Below are 16,179 nucleotides of genomic sequence, written 5' to 3'. Positions count from 1 at the left end.
TTAGCTACATTCTCTCTGGACCAACATATAGTTTTGGTGACTGATGCATCACAATACAGTCTCGACTTGGTTCTAGCACACCAATATACCAATGGCTCTGAACGACCTGCTACTTTTGCCTCTAAGTCTCTCACTCCGACCCAGCAGCATTACTCTCAGGTGGAAAAAAAGGCTCTTGCCGTAGCCTATGCTCTCCGGAAATTTCATGTTTTTTGTAGGACTCTAAGTTTCACCTTATTTCTGACCATAAACCCCTGGTTTCCTTGCTTATTCCTTATCCCTCACACTTCCATACATGTCAAGACAGTACACCACGTATAACATTGGGTGTTGTTCTTGTCTTGCTATAATTATGAAATCCATTATCGACCTATGTCTAAACATGCTAATGCGGAAGCCTTGTCTCACCTTCCTGTGGGTCCTGATCCAGACTCAGATCATGAAGAACTGCTTTGATTCCATCTTGATATTGAATACAACAGTTAGGGTTTCCCAATTACGAACTCGCACATAGGGTCTGCTGTTGCTGCTGACCTGGTTCTCCACCATGTGATTTGGCTTGTTCAACAGGGCTGGCCAGATAAACCGCTAGGTCAGGCTTTGGACCCCCTGTGCAACTATTTTTTCCTTATGATATCACCTCTCTGTTTTTGATGGTGTTTTGCTATTGTCCGTGGAACACCGCTCCCCCAGAGTGGTCATTCCCCCATGTTACAATGTGAGGTTCTGCACCTTCTTCACCAGGACCATTGGGGAGTTTCGCACACTAAGTGGTTAGCTAGCAAACATGTTTTTTGGCCAGGGATTGATGATGAACTTGTCCGTTTTGTCGTGGCTTGGAAGCAGTGTGCCCAACAACAGACAGCTCCCAGGGTGTTCTGTCCCACTGGCCCACTCTGTGCCAGTCATGGGAATGCATCCATGTAGATTTTGCAGTTCCTTTCTGGAATTTCTAATGGATCTTGGTTTTGGATGCATTTTCCCACTTTCCTTACATTCTCCAGTGTGTGGCGACATCGGCTGAGGTCACAATTCGCACGGTTTGAGGGTTTTTTCTATTGAGGGGTTACCTTGTACCACTGTTCATTTTTCACACCTTTCCATTGTTTTGTTCCCATTATTGCATTCATTCATGTTATGGCTCCGCCTTCCCACTCTCAATCAATTCGTGAGGCAGAATGACTACAGGTCACATTCAAGCCCCAAATGAAAAACTTTGTTATGGATTCTTTGCTGGATGGTGCCCTTCTCCGTTTTCTTAGCGCCTGTCACTTCACACCTCTCGGAGAGTTGAGCCTGGCTGAGTTTCATCATGGGTAGCAGCCATGCATGCTCCTCCATCTTCTGTAGCCTGCGTCGCACCTGCTGTGGTCGAGTTCACCTTGGGGTATGGCAGTGGTGGAGAATATGGCGCATTGCATGGGACACTGCCAAGACACCTCGCAATGTACCCAATGTGGGGTATCTGCCCTCACAGCAGGGTGAGTGGCAGGTGGTATCATGTTCGCGCTGCTCAGGAGTCAGTGTGGAGGTTGTCCTGTGAGTGGGCAAGTGGCCACTCCTTCGACAGGGTCCGAGCACTCACATGGGGAGCGGTTGCTAGTTGGCTCCAATGTAGGTGTGTTATGGAGCCCCTTAGGGAAATAGTGTCCATGGGCGGGAAGAAATCCTATGTATGCTGTCCAGTGTTCAGTGTCTGCCAGGAGCTTTGTCTGAGATATGGTAGTTGCCATCCTAGTGACTGTGGAGTGTGTGTGGTGCAATAGTCTGCAAGTTTTAGCTCAAGTCAGCACCAATGTCATCTGTCACTTGGGTTATGAGGTCATCCTCAGGTTGTTCGGGCAGCTGGCAGAAGGGGTAAAAACTACTGGCCTGACTCGTGGGCTGCAAGCAGGTATCATAATTTGCAGCATTGTTATCAGAGTTGTTTGGGTCCATTGATTTGGACTCGGTTTGAGGGTCTGAACCAATGATCCATCAATTCTGTGATGGTCTTGGCTGCAGATTTCTGGATTTGAATTATGGGGTGGAGAATTGTAGAGCAGCTCTTGATAGCTTAAGGCTGCACTATGCAAAAAAGTAGCTTCTCGGGTAGCAGTGTACTTTTGGAGTGCACATGTTTTTTTAAATAAAAGCTAGACGATAGTTTGAGGTCCTTTGATGAATGCTCACCATTCGATACATAGAGAGCAAAATCAGACCATGAAAAAAAGAAAACCACTATAGACTGTAAAAATTTTAACGGTAAATTGTTGAAGTATTTGTAACAAATTCCTGAATTCACCAATCTCCAGGAAAGCTGTCAGCTCAAATTATTCTTGGAGCTGAGAGCTGGCTGAAACCCTTAGTAGAAATCTCTGAAATATTTAGTGAGGCAGGGAATATGCCACTGAAGGGCGGATGTTCATTGCTTTCAACAAAACTATTTTATCTATCAAGGGTAAAATTGACTGGCTGTGAAGTTACCTGTAAACAAGTCTAAGTGAACACAAGTTAATTACTGGACATTTTTGTCAACCCCCCCTGACTCCACTATGAAAAACTACACCCAGCAGTGCAGAAATATTCAGATAGCAGCATATTAGTTGGAGGTGACTTTAACCTACTACCGAGTAAGGTGGCGCAGTGGTTAGCACACTGGACTCCCATTCGGGAGGACGACGGTTCAATCCCGTCTCCGGCCATCCTGATTTAGGTTTTCCGTGATTTCCCTAAATCGTTTCAGGCAAATGCCGGGATGGTTCCTTTGAAAGGGCACGGCCGATTTCCTTCCCAATCCTTCCCTAACCCGAGCTTGCGCTCCGTCTCTAATGACCTCGTTGTCGACGAGACGTTAAACACTACCCCACCACCCACACCCTTTAACCTGCTGAATTTTGACTGGAACATCTATGGACTCATTGCAGGTGGTATGGACAGGCACACTTGTGAAGTACTTTTGAACACGTTTTCTGAAAACTGTCTTGAGTGGCTAGTTTGATAGCCCATATGTATTCGATCTTGTAGTTAGAAATAGGCCTGACCTTATTGATGGTGTCAGTAGAGAGACAGGGATTGTTGAGCATGTCACAATAGCGCAATGGTTACTAAAATTAATAATCCGTCAATTAGGCTAGGAGAGTATTTTTGATAGAGAGAGCAGATAAGCAGTTGTTAGGATAAGTGAATGAACATCACTTAGCTCCATTGTGATGGACATGGAAGAATTATGAGCCAATTTTAAACAGCTTGTGAATTGCACTCTGGAGAATTATGTGCCAAGTACATGGATTAAGAACAAAAAGATATGTAATGGTTTAATAACAAAATTTGGAAAATGCCGAGGAAGTAGAGACTGTAGCACTCTCAAAACCACGTATCAAATGATGACATGAAGAAGTTAGTACAAGTTAATGCACCTGTGAAAAGATCAATGCATAAAGCATGCAACTACCACCATCATATCTTAGCAGAAGATCTTGCCGAGAATCTAAGAAAGTTCTGGTCGCATGACAAATACCAAAGTGGATCACAGGCTTCTATCCAATCACGCACTGACCAGTTGTAGTGTGGCAGTAGAAGGCTGCAAAAGGAAAGCTGAAGTTGTAAATTTCTCATTTAAGAAATCATTCATGCAGAAAGATTGTGCAAACATACCTTTGTTTCACAATTGCACATACACCTGTATGGAGGACATAGTAATAGGCATCCCTGGTGTAGAGAAGCAACTGAAAGAGTTGAAAACTAATAAGTCGCCAGGTGTGGATGGAATCCCAGATCAGTCTTACGAATAGTACTCTACATCTACATCCACATCTGCATACATACTCCATAAGCCGTCACATGATGCAGGGTGGAGAGTCCCTTGTACCACTACTAGTCATTTCCTTTCCTGTTCAATCCGTAAATAGAGTAGGGGAGAAATGACATTCTATATGCCTCCATACTGTCCTAATTTCTCTTATTTTTGTGGTCCTTATGCAAAACATATGTTGGTGGGAGTAGATGCAAGAACTTCTTTATGAATACTTCGACAATTTATTGATAAAATTTTGAGTGTCAAAGTGTCTTTACCCTGAATGCAATTTGATTTCTCTATCTTCATGTCACCTGGTGAGTGTTTATCAGAGAACCTCAAACTACCGCCTAGTCTAATAAACCCCTATGTGCACTCACAAGGGCTCTGCTACTTGTGTGGCTGCTTTCTTAGTGTAGTGCACCCCTGACCTATCAAGGGGAGTTCTACAATTCTCCACCTCATAATGCAGGTCCAGAAATATGTAGCCAAGACCCTCACAGATTTGATTGAGACTTTGGTTGAGACCCTTAACTTGACACCAAAGCAAAAGACTCAGATGAACGCTGGGAACGATGCTGCAAGTTGTAAGCTGTGCTTGCACCCCACACATGAGGCCAGCAGTCTTCCACTTCCACCAGTTGTCCTTATGAACTGATAATGTCCCCAGGACTCAAGCTAGAGGAATCATTTGGCCACAACTTGTAAATGACTGCACTCTACACACTTGATAACCATGCAGTGGCCATCCTTAAGTGAAACCTCCCCCCCTCCCCCTCCTGCAGGCAGACATATCGAGTGCACATTGGCTTTCTTTCTATCCCTGGGTGCTATTTCTCCAAGGGGCTACATAATGCACCTAGCATTCACAGAGTGAATGGACGAGGTCAGACAGCCAGCCACATTGACCCTCCACCTCAAGCAATGTGAACATGTTAGCATCCACCAGTCACCCTGTGCTGAGGATGGATCTGTTGCATCAGTGCCTTGGGAGCAAAGCCCATGGGCGAAACAAGCAACACCTAATGTGTCCCATGCAACACACCAGATTCTGCAACACTCCTGCGATCAGAGGCAGCAGCCTGAATATGACTGACAGTAGCCAAAAGCACATTCAGCTGGTTGGGAACTTCGACCAGCACCATGCACACGTACTATCCACTGGAGTACAACTAACTTGAGGAGTAAACTACAAAAGCATGTTGAGAAACCTAAATATGCAACTTCCTATTTTCCTGACTTGTCACCAATGGAGGCTATTGCCTTACTGACCTGTGTAGCTGGCCATTCAAGAGAAATGACAACTGTGCTGCAGACTGGGGGATCTACATGTTACAATTACTAAAATGCAAGATTTCACCTCTTAAATACGAAATGCACACAGAATTTAAGAATTAAACTATGAAAACCACACAAAAAACTAAACTTGTAACTTCCTGCTGCCTTCAGGGGCTTGGTATTCGTTTGCTTGGTGACTATAGGGTTCCTGAGCTGGAGACTGCTAAGCACCACTGGTCCTCTGATAAGCTCTGGGCATGCTTCAGTGACCATTGTGCATCATGGGAGTGAAATATTGTGTGTCACAGGGAATGGGGATCTTGGCTTGACCACTTGGATCATGAGAGTGGTAGAAACCTCTATAAAAAAATCCCAATCACATAGTGTGTTGTGCATGTGAGTGAGATGCTTGGCTGTTGAGATGGAACAGTCATTAGCAGGCATCCTCTGAGGAAATGATCACACCTCAGTTGTATAAGGCTTACTCAAGCATGCAGAGCTCTGTCTGAGTGCCCCCTTATTTCCCTAGCTGCTCCTGGGACCAAGATGGTACTCCTCCCAGCACAGTGAATGGGCAGCTGGTAGGTACCAACACCTGAGCTAAGAAGAGGGCTCCAAACTTTGGAATTACACAGTCTTTCAATATTTAGTAACAGAACACATGATGGTGGTCAGAATGTGTTTCTAATAGTTAAATTTTAAAGAGGGCAACTCTGAGACAGTTTCACCTTTCTATTTCCAAAAAGGTTTAGAAGACCTTGCTGGAACTTTAAAATCTGTCAAGTGTGTATGAAATAGGACCCTGATGGTAGAAACGTCTAGTTCCCAGCAATTAAAGAACCTCTGGAAAGCTCAGTGCCTCAGGGAGTATGCAATCGAAACTGAACTCCACAACACCTCGAACTACAGTGAAGTTGTTGTATTGTGCAGAGATCTGGTTGAGATTCCCAACTGAGGAACTGAAAGCAGAGTGTGCCAAAGAAGGCATTGTTGATGTGCAAAATCTAATGTAAAGGATGGATTGTGATCTGATCAAATCATACTCATTTGTACCCACTTTCAACAGCATGAAACCTCTAGAGTATGTTAAGGCAGGTTTCCCTTGCCTCAGGATGTGGCCCTATTTCCCCATCCCAGTGCACTGTTTTAAATGCCAGTGCTTTGTGCACATTACTCTTGGTTGTGAGGCAGAAGCCATTTGTGGGACTTGCAGTAAGGCCACCCACAAAGGAATTGGTTGCTCATTTTCACCAAAGTGTGTAAATTGGTCTGGGAATCACCATGTCTGGAATAGGGACTATAATGCCTTAATGCCTTCCTTGAAGAAAGAAAGATACAAGAGATAAAAATGACAAAGCGCATCCCTTATGATGGAGACAAAAAGATCTTTAAGGTAATGCAGCCACGCACATTCGCTGCCTCCTTTGCTTCAGCTCTTAAACAGCTGGTGTAGCAAACGGATGCTGCTGCACAAACTGAAGTTGCTAGTGTCAGCACAAGTACCTGTGTTTGTCAGTGCACTTGTGCTGCAGAAATTATTTGAAGCCCATACCTTGCCCCTGAACATCGGAAAGGCTGTTGTTAGTGCTGTTATGGAGCTCCCTGCCTCTGCAAAGGTTCAGGTTGGCTTGCCGTCTAGTGCAGCCACTACCAGAGTGGCAATTGTGGTGCTGAAGCCTACCCAGGACAAAAAATCAAAGGAAAAGTGTCAAGTGCAAACAGTGTGACAGTCTCGGCATCATTCTCCCTGATGCATCTTGATTCGTCTTCAGAGAAGATGCACCTTGATGTCGGACTTCGGCAATCATCTCACCCTAAGACTGAGCCTCCCCTCATTGTGGGCTCCCCTCCCAGGTGGAAAGACAGGTTGAAGTTCTACCTCCATGATAGATGGCTCCCATACTAGAGTCAAACATTTATAGGTTGAGGACACTTATGGGGGAACTGAAACTCCCAGCACAGGAGCACCTCCTGTGCTTACATTTGCAGGAAACACATTTTAAAACGTCTAAAGCTCCTGTACTGCAGAGTTATGTGGTCTATCAAAAGGAAGACCTGTCTGGGGAAAGGGCCAATGGAGGGTCATTGTGTTTGGCAATAAGGCGCACCACTCATCTTCTCTCCCCCTGGCTACTGACCTACAGGCGGTTGCAGTTGAAGTTCATGTGTGTTGGAGGATCGCTGTTTACCTCTGCATCCACAGTGGATGATCAGCAGAGCCAACTGGATGCTGTTCAGGGACTGGCTGAGTTTGAATGCCACGACAGAGTGGGTGGACCACATCATATGAGTGATGCACCATGCTGCTGACTTCTCCACCTCAGGTCTCTTAGGAGGCAGTCTATCCCTCAGTGGACTGTGGTGTGTTATTTAGTAATCTGGCTCAGGCATGTGGCTCTTCAGCGGTTAAATGCCATGCAACAGCGGAAAATCTTGCAAACTTTCAATTACTGAGGGCGAAGGCTTGATGTATTGTCAAGAAGAGCAATAAAAGGTCATTGCAAGCATTCTTGGACTCCATCAACTGTTCCACTTGTTCTGCAGCAGTATGGGAAGCTGTAAGAAGGATTTATAGTAAAGGCAGTTAGTTATCTAAAGTGGCATTGGTGAAATGGGGGTGTCTCCAAACAACTACTGAAGACACTGCACAGAAAATGGCAGAACATTTTGTACAGACTACTGCCACTGCCAGCCATGATCCAGTGTTCCATCCTTACCATTCCACCATCGAGAAGGTTGAGTTGGACTTCTGGTCCACCAGTTTAGAGTCGTAAAGCTGCCCATTGTCCATGTGGGAGCTGTACTCAGCACTGTGTGATACTCGTGATACAGCACCTAGTCATGACCAAATCCAATACCGCATGCTGCGGCATTTGGAAATCGTGTCCAGGGAAATTCTCTTACAAAGTTCTAATTCAGTACAGCAATAATGTTTTAATTCAGTACGGCTGACAGGCCAATTCCCCAACTCATGGTGGGAGGCAATTTTGATACCTCTCCTCAAACCTGGAAAGGACTGAATGTGTCGCAGTACTTATCAGAGCCTTGCCTTTATGAACTGCGTAGGAGAGACCCTAGAGTGCATGGACAGCCATCGCCTGGTCTGGATATCAGAGACCAGGGAGTTCTTTAACTACTGTCATTGAGGATTCAGGAGATGTCGATCAACTGTAGACAACCTGATCCTGCTAGAGGTGGAAACTCAGCAGGTTTTTCTACAAAAAAAAGAATTGTGGGGGGAGGGGGGGGGGGGTTATTCTTTTGTCTTCAGTAAGGCATATGACATCACTTGGAGGCGGAGTATTCTCAGTCAGTTACACCAATGGGGCTTTCGTGGCCGCCTCCCCATCTTCATTTGGTCCTTCTCCTCAGGACACGTTTTTTGATACAGAGTTGGTAATGCGCTGTCAGATACTTTTGTGCAGAAGAATGCTGGTCACCCTCTCTGCCATAACTATTTATAGTATCATGTTCACAATAAGGAGTCCCATGCAGTTTAATCATTCTCATTGTAATTCTTATTTATCTAACTTGCAAATGTGGGACACCATTATTCATTTTAAATACTATGTGAGGTTTCTAGGCCTTATTTTTGACTTCAAACTGTCCTTGTTACCACACATAAAGGACCTTAAGGCAAGGGCCCAGAAGACACTGAATGTATTGAAGTGTCTTAGCCTCAGAATGAATGAATGAAGAACCATCAAGAGATGAGTGAATATCTTAAGGCAGGCTACAGGAAAGTGTGTTAGGATCCTTGTTTTCATGTTGTGTATTAATGGCTTTGCAGACTTCCTGCAGATGATGCAGTTATTTATAATGAACTACTATCTGAAAAAAGTTACACAAATATTCAGTCAGATCATGAAAAGATTTCAAAATGATGCAAAGTTTGGTAACTTGCATTAGATATTCAGACATTTAAATTTTGTGCCTCACAAAACTGAAAAACATATAATTCTTTGACTATAATGCCAATATACACAGCTGAGATCAGTCAACTCATAAAGATAAAGGTGTTTGACAATTTGTGATTATATAAAATTGAGCGATCACATAGGCTCAGTCATAAGTAAAGCAGTTGGCAGACTATGATTCATTGATGGGATAGTGGGAGAATGCAGCAAATCCCCAGAGGAACTGTGTACAAGACACTCATGGGACTCATTCTAGAATATTTCTGAAATGTGTAGGACTCATACCAGATCGGTCTAATGGGGGAGATTGGACTTACAGAAAGAAGTACGGAACAAATGGTAACAGGATTGACTGGCTCTGGGAGAGAATGACAGAAATTTTGAAAAAAGAATCTGATAGAGGGATGGAGTAATTGCTGCAAGCACAGTGCCATTTACGAAATCATTCTTTCCTCACTCTTTAAGTGAGTGCAACAGGAGGAAACACTATGTTAATGAGGGAAGTAACTTCTTCTGTCCACTTCACAGAGGTTTGCAGCATATGGCTGTAGAATATTATGAATAACAACCTTGATCTCTATGCCATTCCTTTTTTTAACAGAAGAATATCTACAAGTGAGAAACAACTGAGACTTGAAAGTGCAAAAATAAAATATTATGAAGGATCTTTCAACATTGTGCATTCATAGGAAACAAAAAGATTGTATGATATTGAAGGAGAGCCTAAACTTTTTTGGAACATTTGTTCAGTACAGGAAGTTTTTAATATGAGATTGTCCCAAATCTTTGGTGCTACAGTATAAATAAATGAAAAGACAATGAGTATGAAGCATGAACTTGGTCTGTTGACACCTACACATTATTCCAGCATTTTGTTTACATTGTCCCACCATTTGGTGCTTATTTATAACTGTATTGCCAGTCAGTTGCTGGACTTGTCAGTTGGAGATGAAATTTATACATCCTTTACATTTGTTTCTGGTCTGGTTATCATTCTGGGGGCTGCCTTACAATGTCTAGGAAATTTTCCAAATTGCGTAATTGGTTTTTGTAACTCTGTTTGTATGACTGTAAATAAAAATTGCAGCACTGTTGTGGGGGGAAAAGAACAAGGAACAGTCATGTGAAGGATGCTCAAGCTATTGCCCTGTTTCCTGACTTTCATATGTCTTTTGATATTGTTGCATACTTCTGGTTAATGAATAAGGTACAAAATTAAAGAATGTTCAGTCACATTTATGACTAGATCAAGCTCTTCCTGGCAGGTAGAATTGTTTGCAGACAATGCTATTGTTTAGAAAGAGGTGATCTCTTATGAGAGCTGTGGTAACATTTAACAAATTGGCCAAAGATCAGTGCTTGGTCATTAACTGGATCTGTTTGAACTGAGGCATGATGCACACATGCTTTGGGAAGTAATTTGGATTGTTCTGTTTGCATCAGTCAGTGAAATCACTTGAATGCTTTGGTGTAACCAGTCAGAATGATGTAAAATGCAACTTTAACAAGAAACACGTTATGTGAAATGCATATGCCTATTTGCAATGTATTAGGAGTGTTCAAGAGAGGTGTAGCTTCCCATACAGCAAGTAACTTCCAGCATGCTCTTGTGAGCCATTGTAAAGTACAGCTCATCTGTCTGGAATCAGTATTATCTTGGTATGACGGAATAAATAAATAAATAACCTCATAGACCAACTAGACATAATTTGTGATGGATTTATGTTCTTGCTGGAAGAAAACTACAGAGGCATTCATGAAACTTCAATGTGATAATCTGCAAGAAGGCATATCACAAGCAAGCTGTTTCAGAACCCAACATGCACACATTGGCTTGAAAAGTGCAAGAAACTGGTGTATATCTTGCAGATATACTACATACAACAGTTTGGTCAAGCCCAGTACGTATGCCTAATAAACAAATAGACATACTTGGAATGTTTGAGCAGTATGTAAATGTAGGCACCCAGCCCATCAACATGAATATCAGCTGTCTTTGGAGAGAGTAGTCCGTGAACAATAAGTGTATCCATTCTGTCTTAAAAGTGTTGTAGGATTTAATACTGACAGCTATGCTTTATTTATTGTGCATAATACGTAGCTGGCTCACCAAGTTTTCTGTAGTGACCAGCCAGCTATATTTATCAAAAATACTGGGTGTCTCATGAAAGACGTCTAGGAGGGGTCCGTGGGTAGCATGGCATAGCCACTGGCTGCCGCCTCTGCATCCACCGCCCACCGCCGTGCCCAACTCTCGGACACTAATCTGCCAGTAGTTGGCTATGTGTGCGCTTCCCCAGAGTTTGGCGTAAACAACATTGCCATCTGATTAACTTAAGCTTACCTTTATTTACAGTAGGTGCTCAAAATGATGCCCCCCCCCCCCCCCCCTTCCTGTGGTAAGAGCAGCCTGACATCTCCTGAACACATTTGCAAACACTCGCAATCTGGGCAATGACTAGCTGAACCCTGTCTTCCAACACTTTGAGCATGTGCGGATTGGTTGCATACATTTTATGTTTTAACATTCTCACAGATTTATATCTGGAGAATGAGGATGCCAGACAACTACCCTATCGTCAGGAACACTTCATATTGCTGTCATATTGGCAATGTGTGGTGTTGCATTATCCTATATGAAATAAATGTACATCTTTCTGTTAGATGTTAGTTCTAAAAAAGAAAAAAAAAAAATGCAGTATATTGTTCTGATACCTGTCAGAATGTATTGTTTCACGGTGAAAGATTGTTCCAGTTACTCATCTTCCACTAATTGCATATCACACTCCTGTTTTCACATAATGCAGAGGTTGTTGATGTAATTCATAATGATTTTCAGAGCTCCAGTGTAAATTTTTCTGAGAATATTTGTTCCATGACAAATGCAACCATGCTTCATCAGAGGAAAAGAATCTCAGGATCAACTTCCCCATTGTGCACAGCCTGTAATAGCCAGTTGCAATAATGACGTCGAGCAACTGTATCAGAGCTACTCTGTTGATGCACTGTCGTTATTTTGTATGGTTTCAATTTCAGTTTCTGCACAGCTCTGTGAATAGGTGTTCTTGACCCACCAGTCTGAAATGCCAAATGGCACAGAGATTTTCTCAGACTTCTCTCCAAGGCTTCCCGCATCTTGTCTAATTTATTTTCGGTTAAAACACTAGGTTCTATAGGCCTTTGTTTGTGTAACACACATCCAGTCTATTGAAATTTCTTTACTAATCTACATATTGTAGAATCACTAGGAACATACACACTGGGAAATTTTCGTATGAATTCAAGCTGACATTCCACATACAATTCTGTTTTGGCATAGTTCAACACAAGAAATACTCAATGATCCTTTGTGTATACCATACCAAATGGAAACTCGACAGTAAACTCAAAACAAAACACCCAAACACTCAGTCGTACAGTGTAGAAGACACACGCACGGTGTTTCTGTCTCAGAACCTAGCCCAGTGACATATGGACAGGGAAAGCTCCGGACTCGGTGCAGTTGCAATAATGACATTTAGCATCAATATTTGAAGTGCTTATATAAAAAAAAAAAAAAGAGCAGAGGGCACGTGCAAAGTATTGGTGTCCGAGAATGAAGCATAACGGCAACTGCCAGTCGCAGTTTCAACAACCAGCAAATGTGCTCTATAACCTGTGGGGCCCCTCCCAGGTATCTTTTGTGAGACACAGTGTATCATCTTTTTTCCTTTTCTCTTTCATACTGACCTCTCGTTATTTTGTCCTTTGTGATTTAATGTTTACATGATGGCATGTGTTTGTGCACTTTGACATGAAATTACACCATTACTAATAAAAAATATATCATGGACCTGGTTAGCAAAGGTTTGTAAACCTTCTATTTATGATTTGTTGTTTGATGATTGCATTCTACTGAAAAAATTAAATTCATAGATAACATTTTTGAAATAAAGTTTTAATTTTGAACTATTAGTTGTTGTTCATTAGTGTTTTCATGCTGCAGTTTTTATAATCTGAAGATAACTTTATGCAATGGCTGTATATATTAAAGTACATATTCTGTTGATGTTTTTCTTGCTAGGTACCTGGAACATACGCAGATATCGTCTTCACCTCATGGTGAAGCACCACGTCCAAGCTATGAAACTGAGCTGCAGACATTGCATGAAATGATTCAACAAACTGTTGCTAATCTTCTCACTGACCCTCAAAATTTGGTGAAGCAGACATTGATGGAAAATGGCATAACCAAATTATGTGTTTTCTTTGGTAAACAAAAAGGTGAGCTATAATTTCTTCATGAATGTAACTGCTACATGTTGCTAGATCTTGTGGATTGGCTAGTCAAAACAAAGGAGATTGTCTTATTTAGGAACATTTGCCTATAAATACTTTCTCTCACATTTTCTCCGCAAATCACAATGTTGCTGTTATATGTACTGGAGATTAGCCCATCAGGAAATACTATATTCTCTTGGGATATTGTTATTGCATTGATTTCATTACATTACACGTGACATAAATATGGTGGCAGCATCTAGGCAACGATATGTTCTGTGAAGATTTTCAAATCCACATTGAAAAATACAAACTTATACTGTGACAAACAGGTGACCACAGCAAGAAGACTTGATATATTTGAGTTTAAAATGGGCACCTTATAGCCAATATATTTTTACCAGACCATTATTTCCTGTCAAAAATAGTGGGATGTTGAAAAAAATTGTGTTCACCAGTTGCAATTGAGTTGGTAGATTCAATGTTTGTAATAAAGGTCCTCCTTTATTAGCTGCACATTTGCTTTGTAGCCCAGCCTCCAAATTATGTTCAATGACCTTGGAAAACCAGTTTTTTGTATCAGCTGAACAGTATTTCAATACAGGTTTTTCATCATGTGTTCACTAGCTCATGATCATGGGATGATGTTCTGCATTCAGAAGCACAGTATTTGGCCAAGCCTCTCTGATACCAACACCTTTAGCTCCTCTGCAGGAGGCAGTCATGGAGGGTCTATTGAGCTTGGGACATGACTCATAAACCTATATCTGGTCTACATATACACTCTGCAAGCTTCATGCCAGTGTTAGGGTGTTTTTCCCATTCATCTTTTGAGGTAGGGAAAAATGACTTTGTATGTATCTCTGTACACATTCTAATCTCTATTTTCTTATTCTCACAATCCCTACATGCAATAAACAGTGATGGCAGCATGCACTACCTTCAATATTTGGGTTTGCTAGATTTACCCAACAGGGCTTTGAGAGAACAATGTCACATATTTTCCAAAGATTACTATTTAACTGATGGGATTCTAAATGCAGTGCTGCCGGTAGGTGCCTGACCGTTAAGTGTGTGCTGTCATTAACTATCATAGAACAAACAATGCATTTATAGGGATGTTATATCACATTTAACTGTCAGTCTCTGCAGCACGTTACAATAAAGTAGCTATGTAACCAGATGAGCAAATCAGACCAAGCTCTATGGTTTGAAATCGTGCAAACTTAAATTTTGATTTTATCCTTTATATTTTATTATTAAGATTTACCATGACGTCACTTATTCCATTTCCTACATTGGTCATCTCATATGGTGGTGTTATGTTCGAGCTTCTTCTGGGCATCAACAATGAAAAAAATGGTGTTTGTTTCTCTTTTCCACGCCGTGGCAAAAAGCTCACGTGTGATGTCTTATTGTGCATGTCTGCAACTTAATATGTCATCTTTATGGTAAGTTGCAATCTATCTTTTCCTACAATGCTGATATTCCTACCTGAAGTTTCCATTGTTTGATTTCTTATGGGTATCTTTGGCTTGCACTTTGGAGGAACCCAGGATGAAACAATAGTTACCAAACTATTAAGTAATTGATTTTGGATTATAATATAAGTGTGGCAACTGTATTTATTTTTGCTTTCATGTCCTGGCCATTCCTCATCCCTCTCCCTCTTCCTCTCCCTTGTCGATGGGACGTTAAACACTAACCACCACCACCACCCTCTCCCTCTCCCTCTCCCTCTCCCTCTCCCTCTCACTGCTCCCGCTGCTCCCACTGCTCCCACTGCTACCCCTGCTCCCCCTGCTCCTCTCAAGCTGAGAGTCATCCGTCAGCAGTTGGACTGTTTTTTCCCCTATTTACTTTCCACTCCTCTATTATAATCTGATGTGTTTTCCAGTTAGTCTTATGTGTCTTTTGAGAATCAGTGACTGCAAGATTGCAAGCACACTGTTGTGTACTCCTTTGAAGGATTCAGCTGCATCCAAAATGTGTGTCATATGCTGTGGCAGTCACATACTACATGTCAGACACTATTGATGCCCAGGGGCGGGAAGAGTTTGCATAAATTGAAGAGGAAAAATAACACAAAACCTGTGATTTTTAACAACATAATGCGAAATTGGTTGTTTACATGGAATGTCATGAAATTTGATATTTTTCCATTCCAGTGTAAAACTGCTGTAAATCTGAGGACGTCAGTTTACTAATATTGGTAACTGATAGTTATTGAATGCTGAAATTGAATTTTTACTTTTTTGTCAACTCTGCGAATTGTGTATAGTCCGAGAATTGTGCATAGTCCTTAAGTAAGAGTTGACATCTCAAAAAAAGAACTATGGAGCTAGATGTGAAGTCAGTCAAATGAGATTCCAGTAAGAGTTTAAGTCACCAACAGGAATTTTCCTGATAATTTAGCATGACCTATCAACAAAAAGAAGGCATGTTTTTGAAAGAGCTTTAATATAATGCATCAATTAAACTAGATTTTTGTGTAGTCCACAACTACGAAAAAGGAAAACACCAGTTAATGCAGTTTTGTTTTTCAAGCACATAAACCAAGATGACATCCAATTTGTTTCTATCTAACCTATCCCCAACCTATGCAATGGGTCATGCTGTTCCAAAAACTTCATTCACAAGATAGTAAAAATGATATTGAAGTAAATACAGTAAAACCTCAGTACTTTGGGAAAAACTGTCATCAGTTAATGTATTACTTAGAGCATGTTTTGGAAATAATGTTTTAGTAGATCCTCAATCATTTACTGTAAAAAAAGGCACTGTGCAACTTCTACTTCTGTACATTTTTTAATTTTTGGAAAAAACAATAGTTTTTTATTTTTGTGAAGAACGTCTGTATTTAGCAGCATAACCCCCCCCCCCCCCCCCCCCCCCCCCCCTCCCCCTCAATCTTTGTAGAAGCATAATGTTGGTTAGTGCAGCCAGATT

At 41.7% G+C, this 16,179-nt stretch overlaps 1 protein-coding gene across 1 annotated transcript in view; it reads left to right on the top strand.

The window, feature by feature from the left end:
* The window catches only part of LOC126473153 (phosphoinositide 3-kinase regulatory subunit 4), a 200,054-nt gene that overhangs the window by 91,250 nt on the left and 92,625 nt on the right, over positions 1–16,179 (top strand). The window contains exon 12 of the mRNA XM_050100014.1: positions 13,034–13,233. Coding sequence (XP_049955971.1) covers positions 13,034–13,233 — 200 coding nt within the window. The remainder of the gene's footprint in view (positions 1–13,033; positions 13,234–16,179) is intronic.

Source organism: Schistocerca serialis, chromosome 4, assembly GCF_023864345.2.
Source record: "Schistocerca serialis cubense isolate TAMUIC-IGC-003099 chromosome 4, iqSchSeri2.2, whole genome shotgun sequence".
NCBI classification, from domain to species: domain Eukaryota; kingdom Metazoa; phylum Arthropoda; class Insecta; order Orthoptera; family Acrididae; genus Schistocerca; species Schistocerca serialis.
The sequence above is the reverse complement of the archived record's forward strand: the minus strand, read 5'-3'. Positions and strand labels throughout refer to the sequence as shown.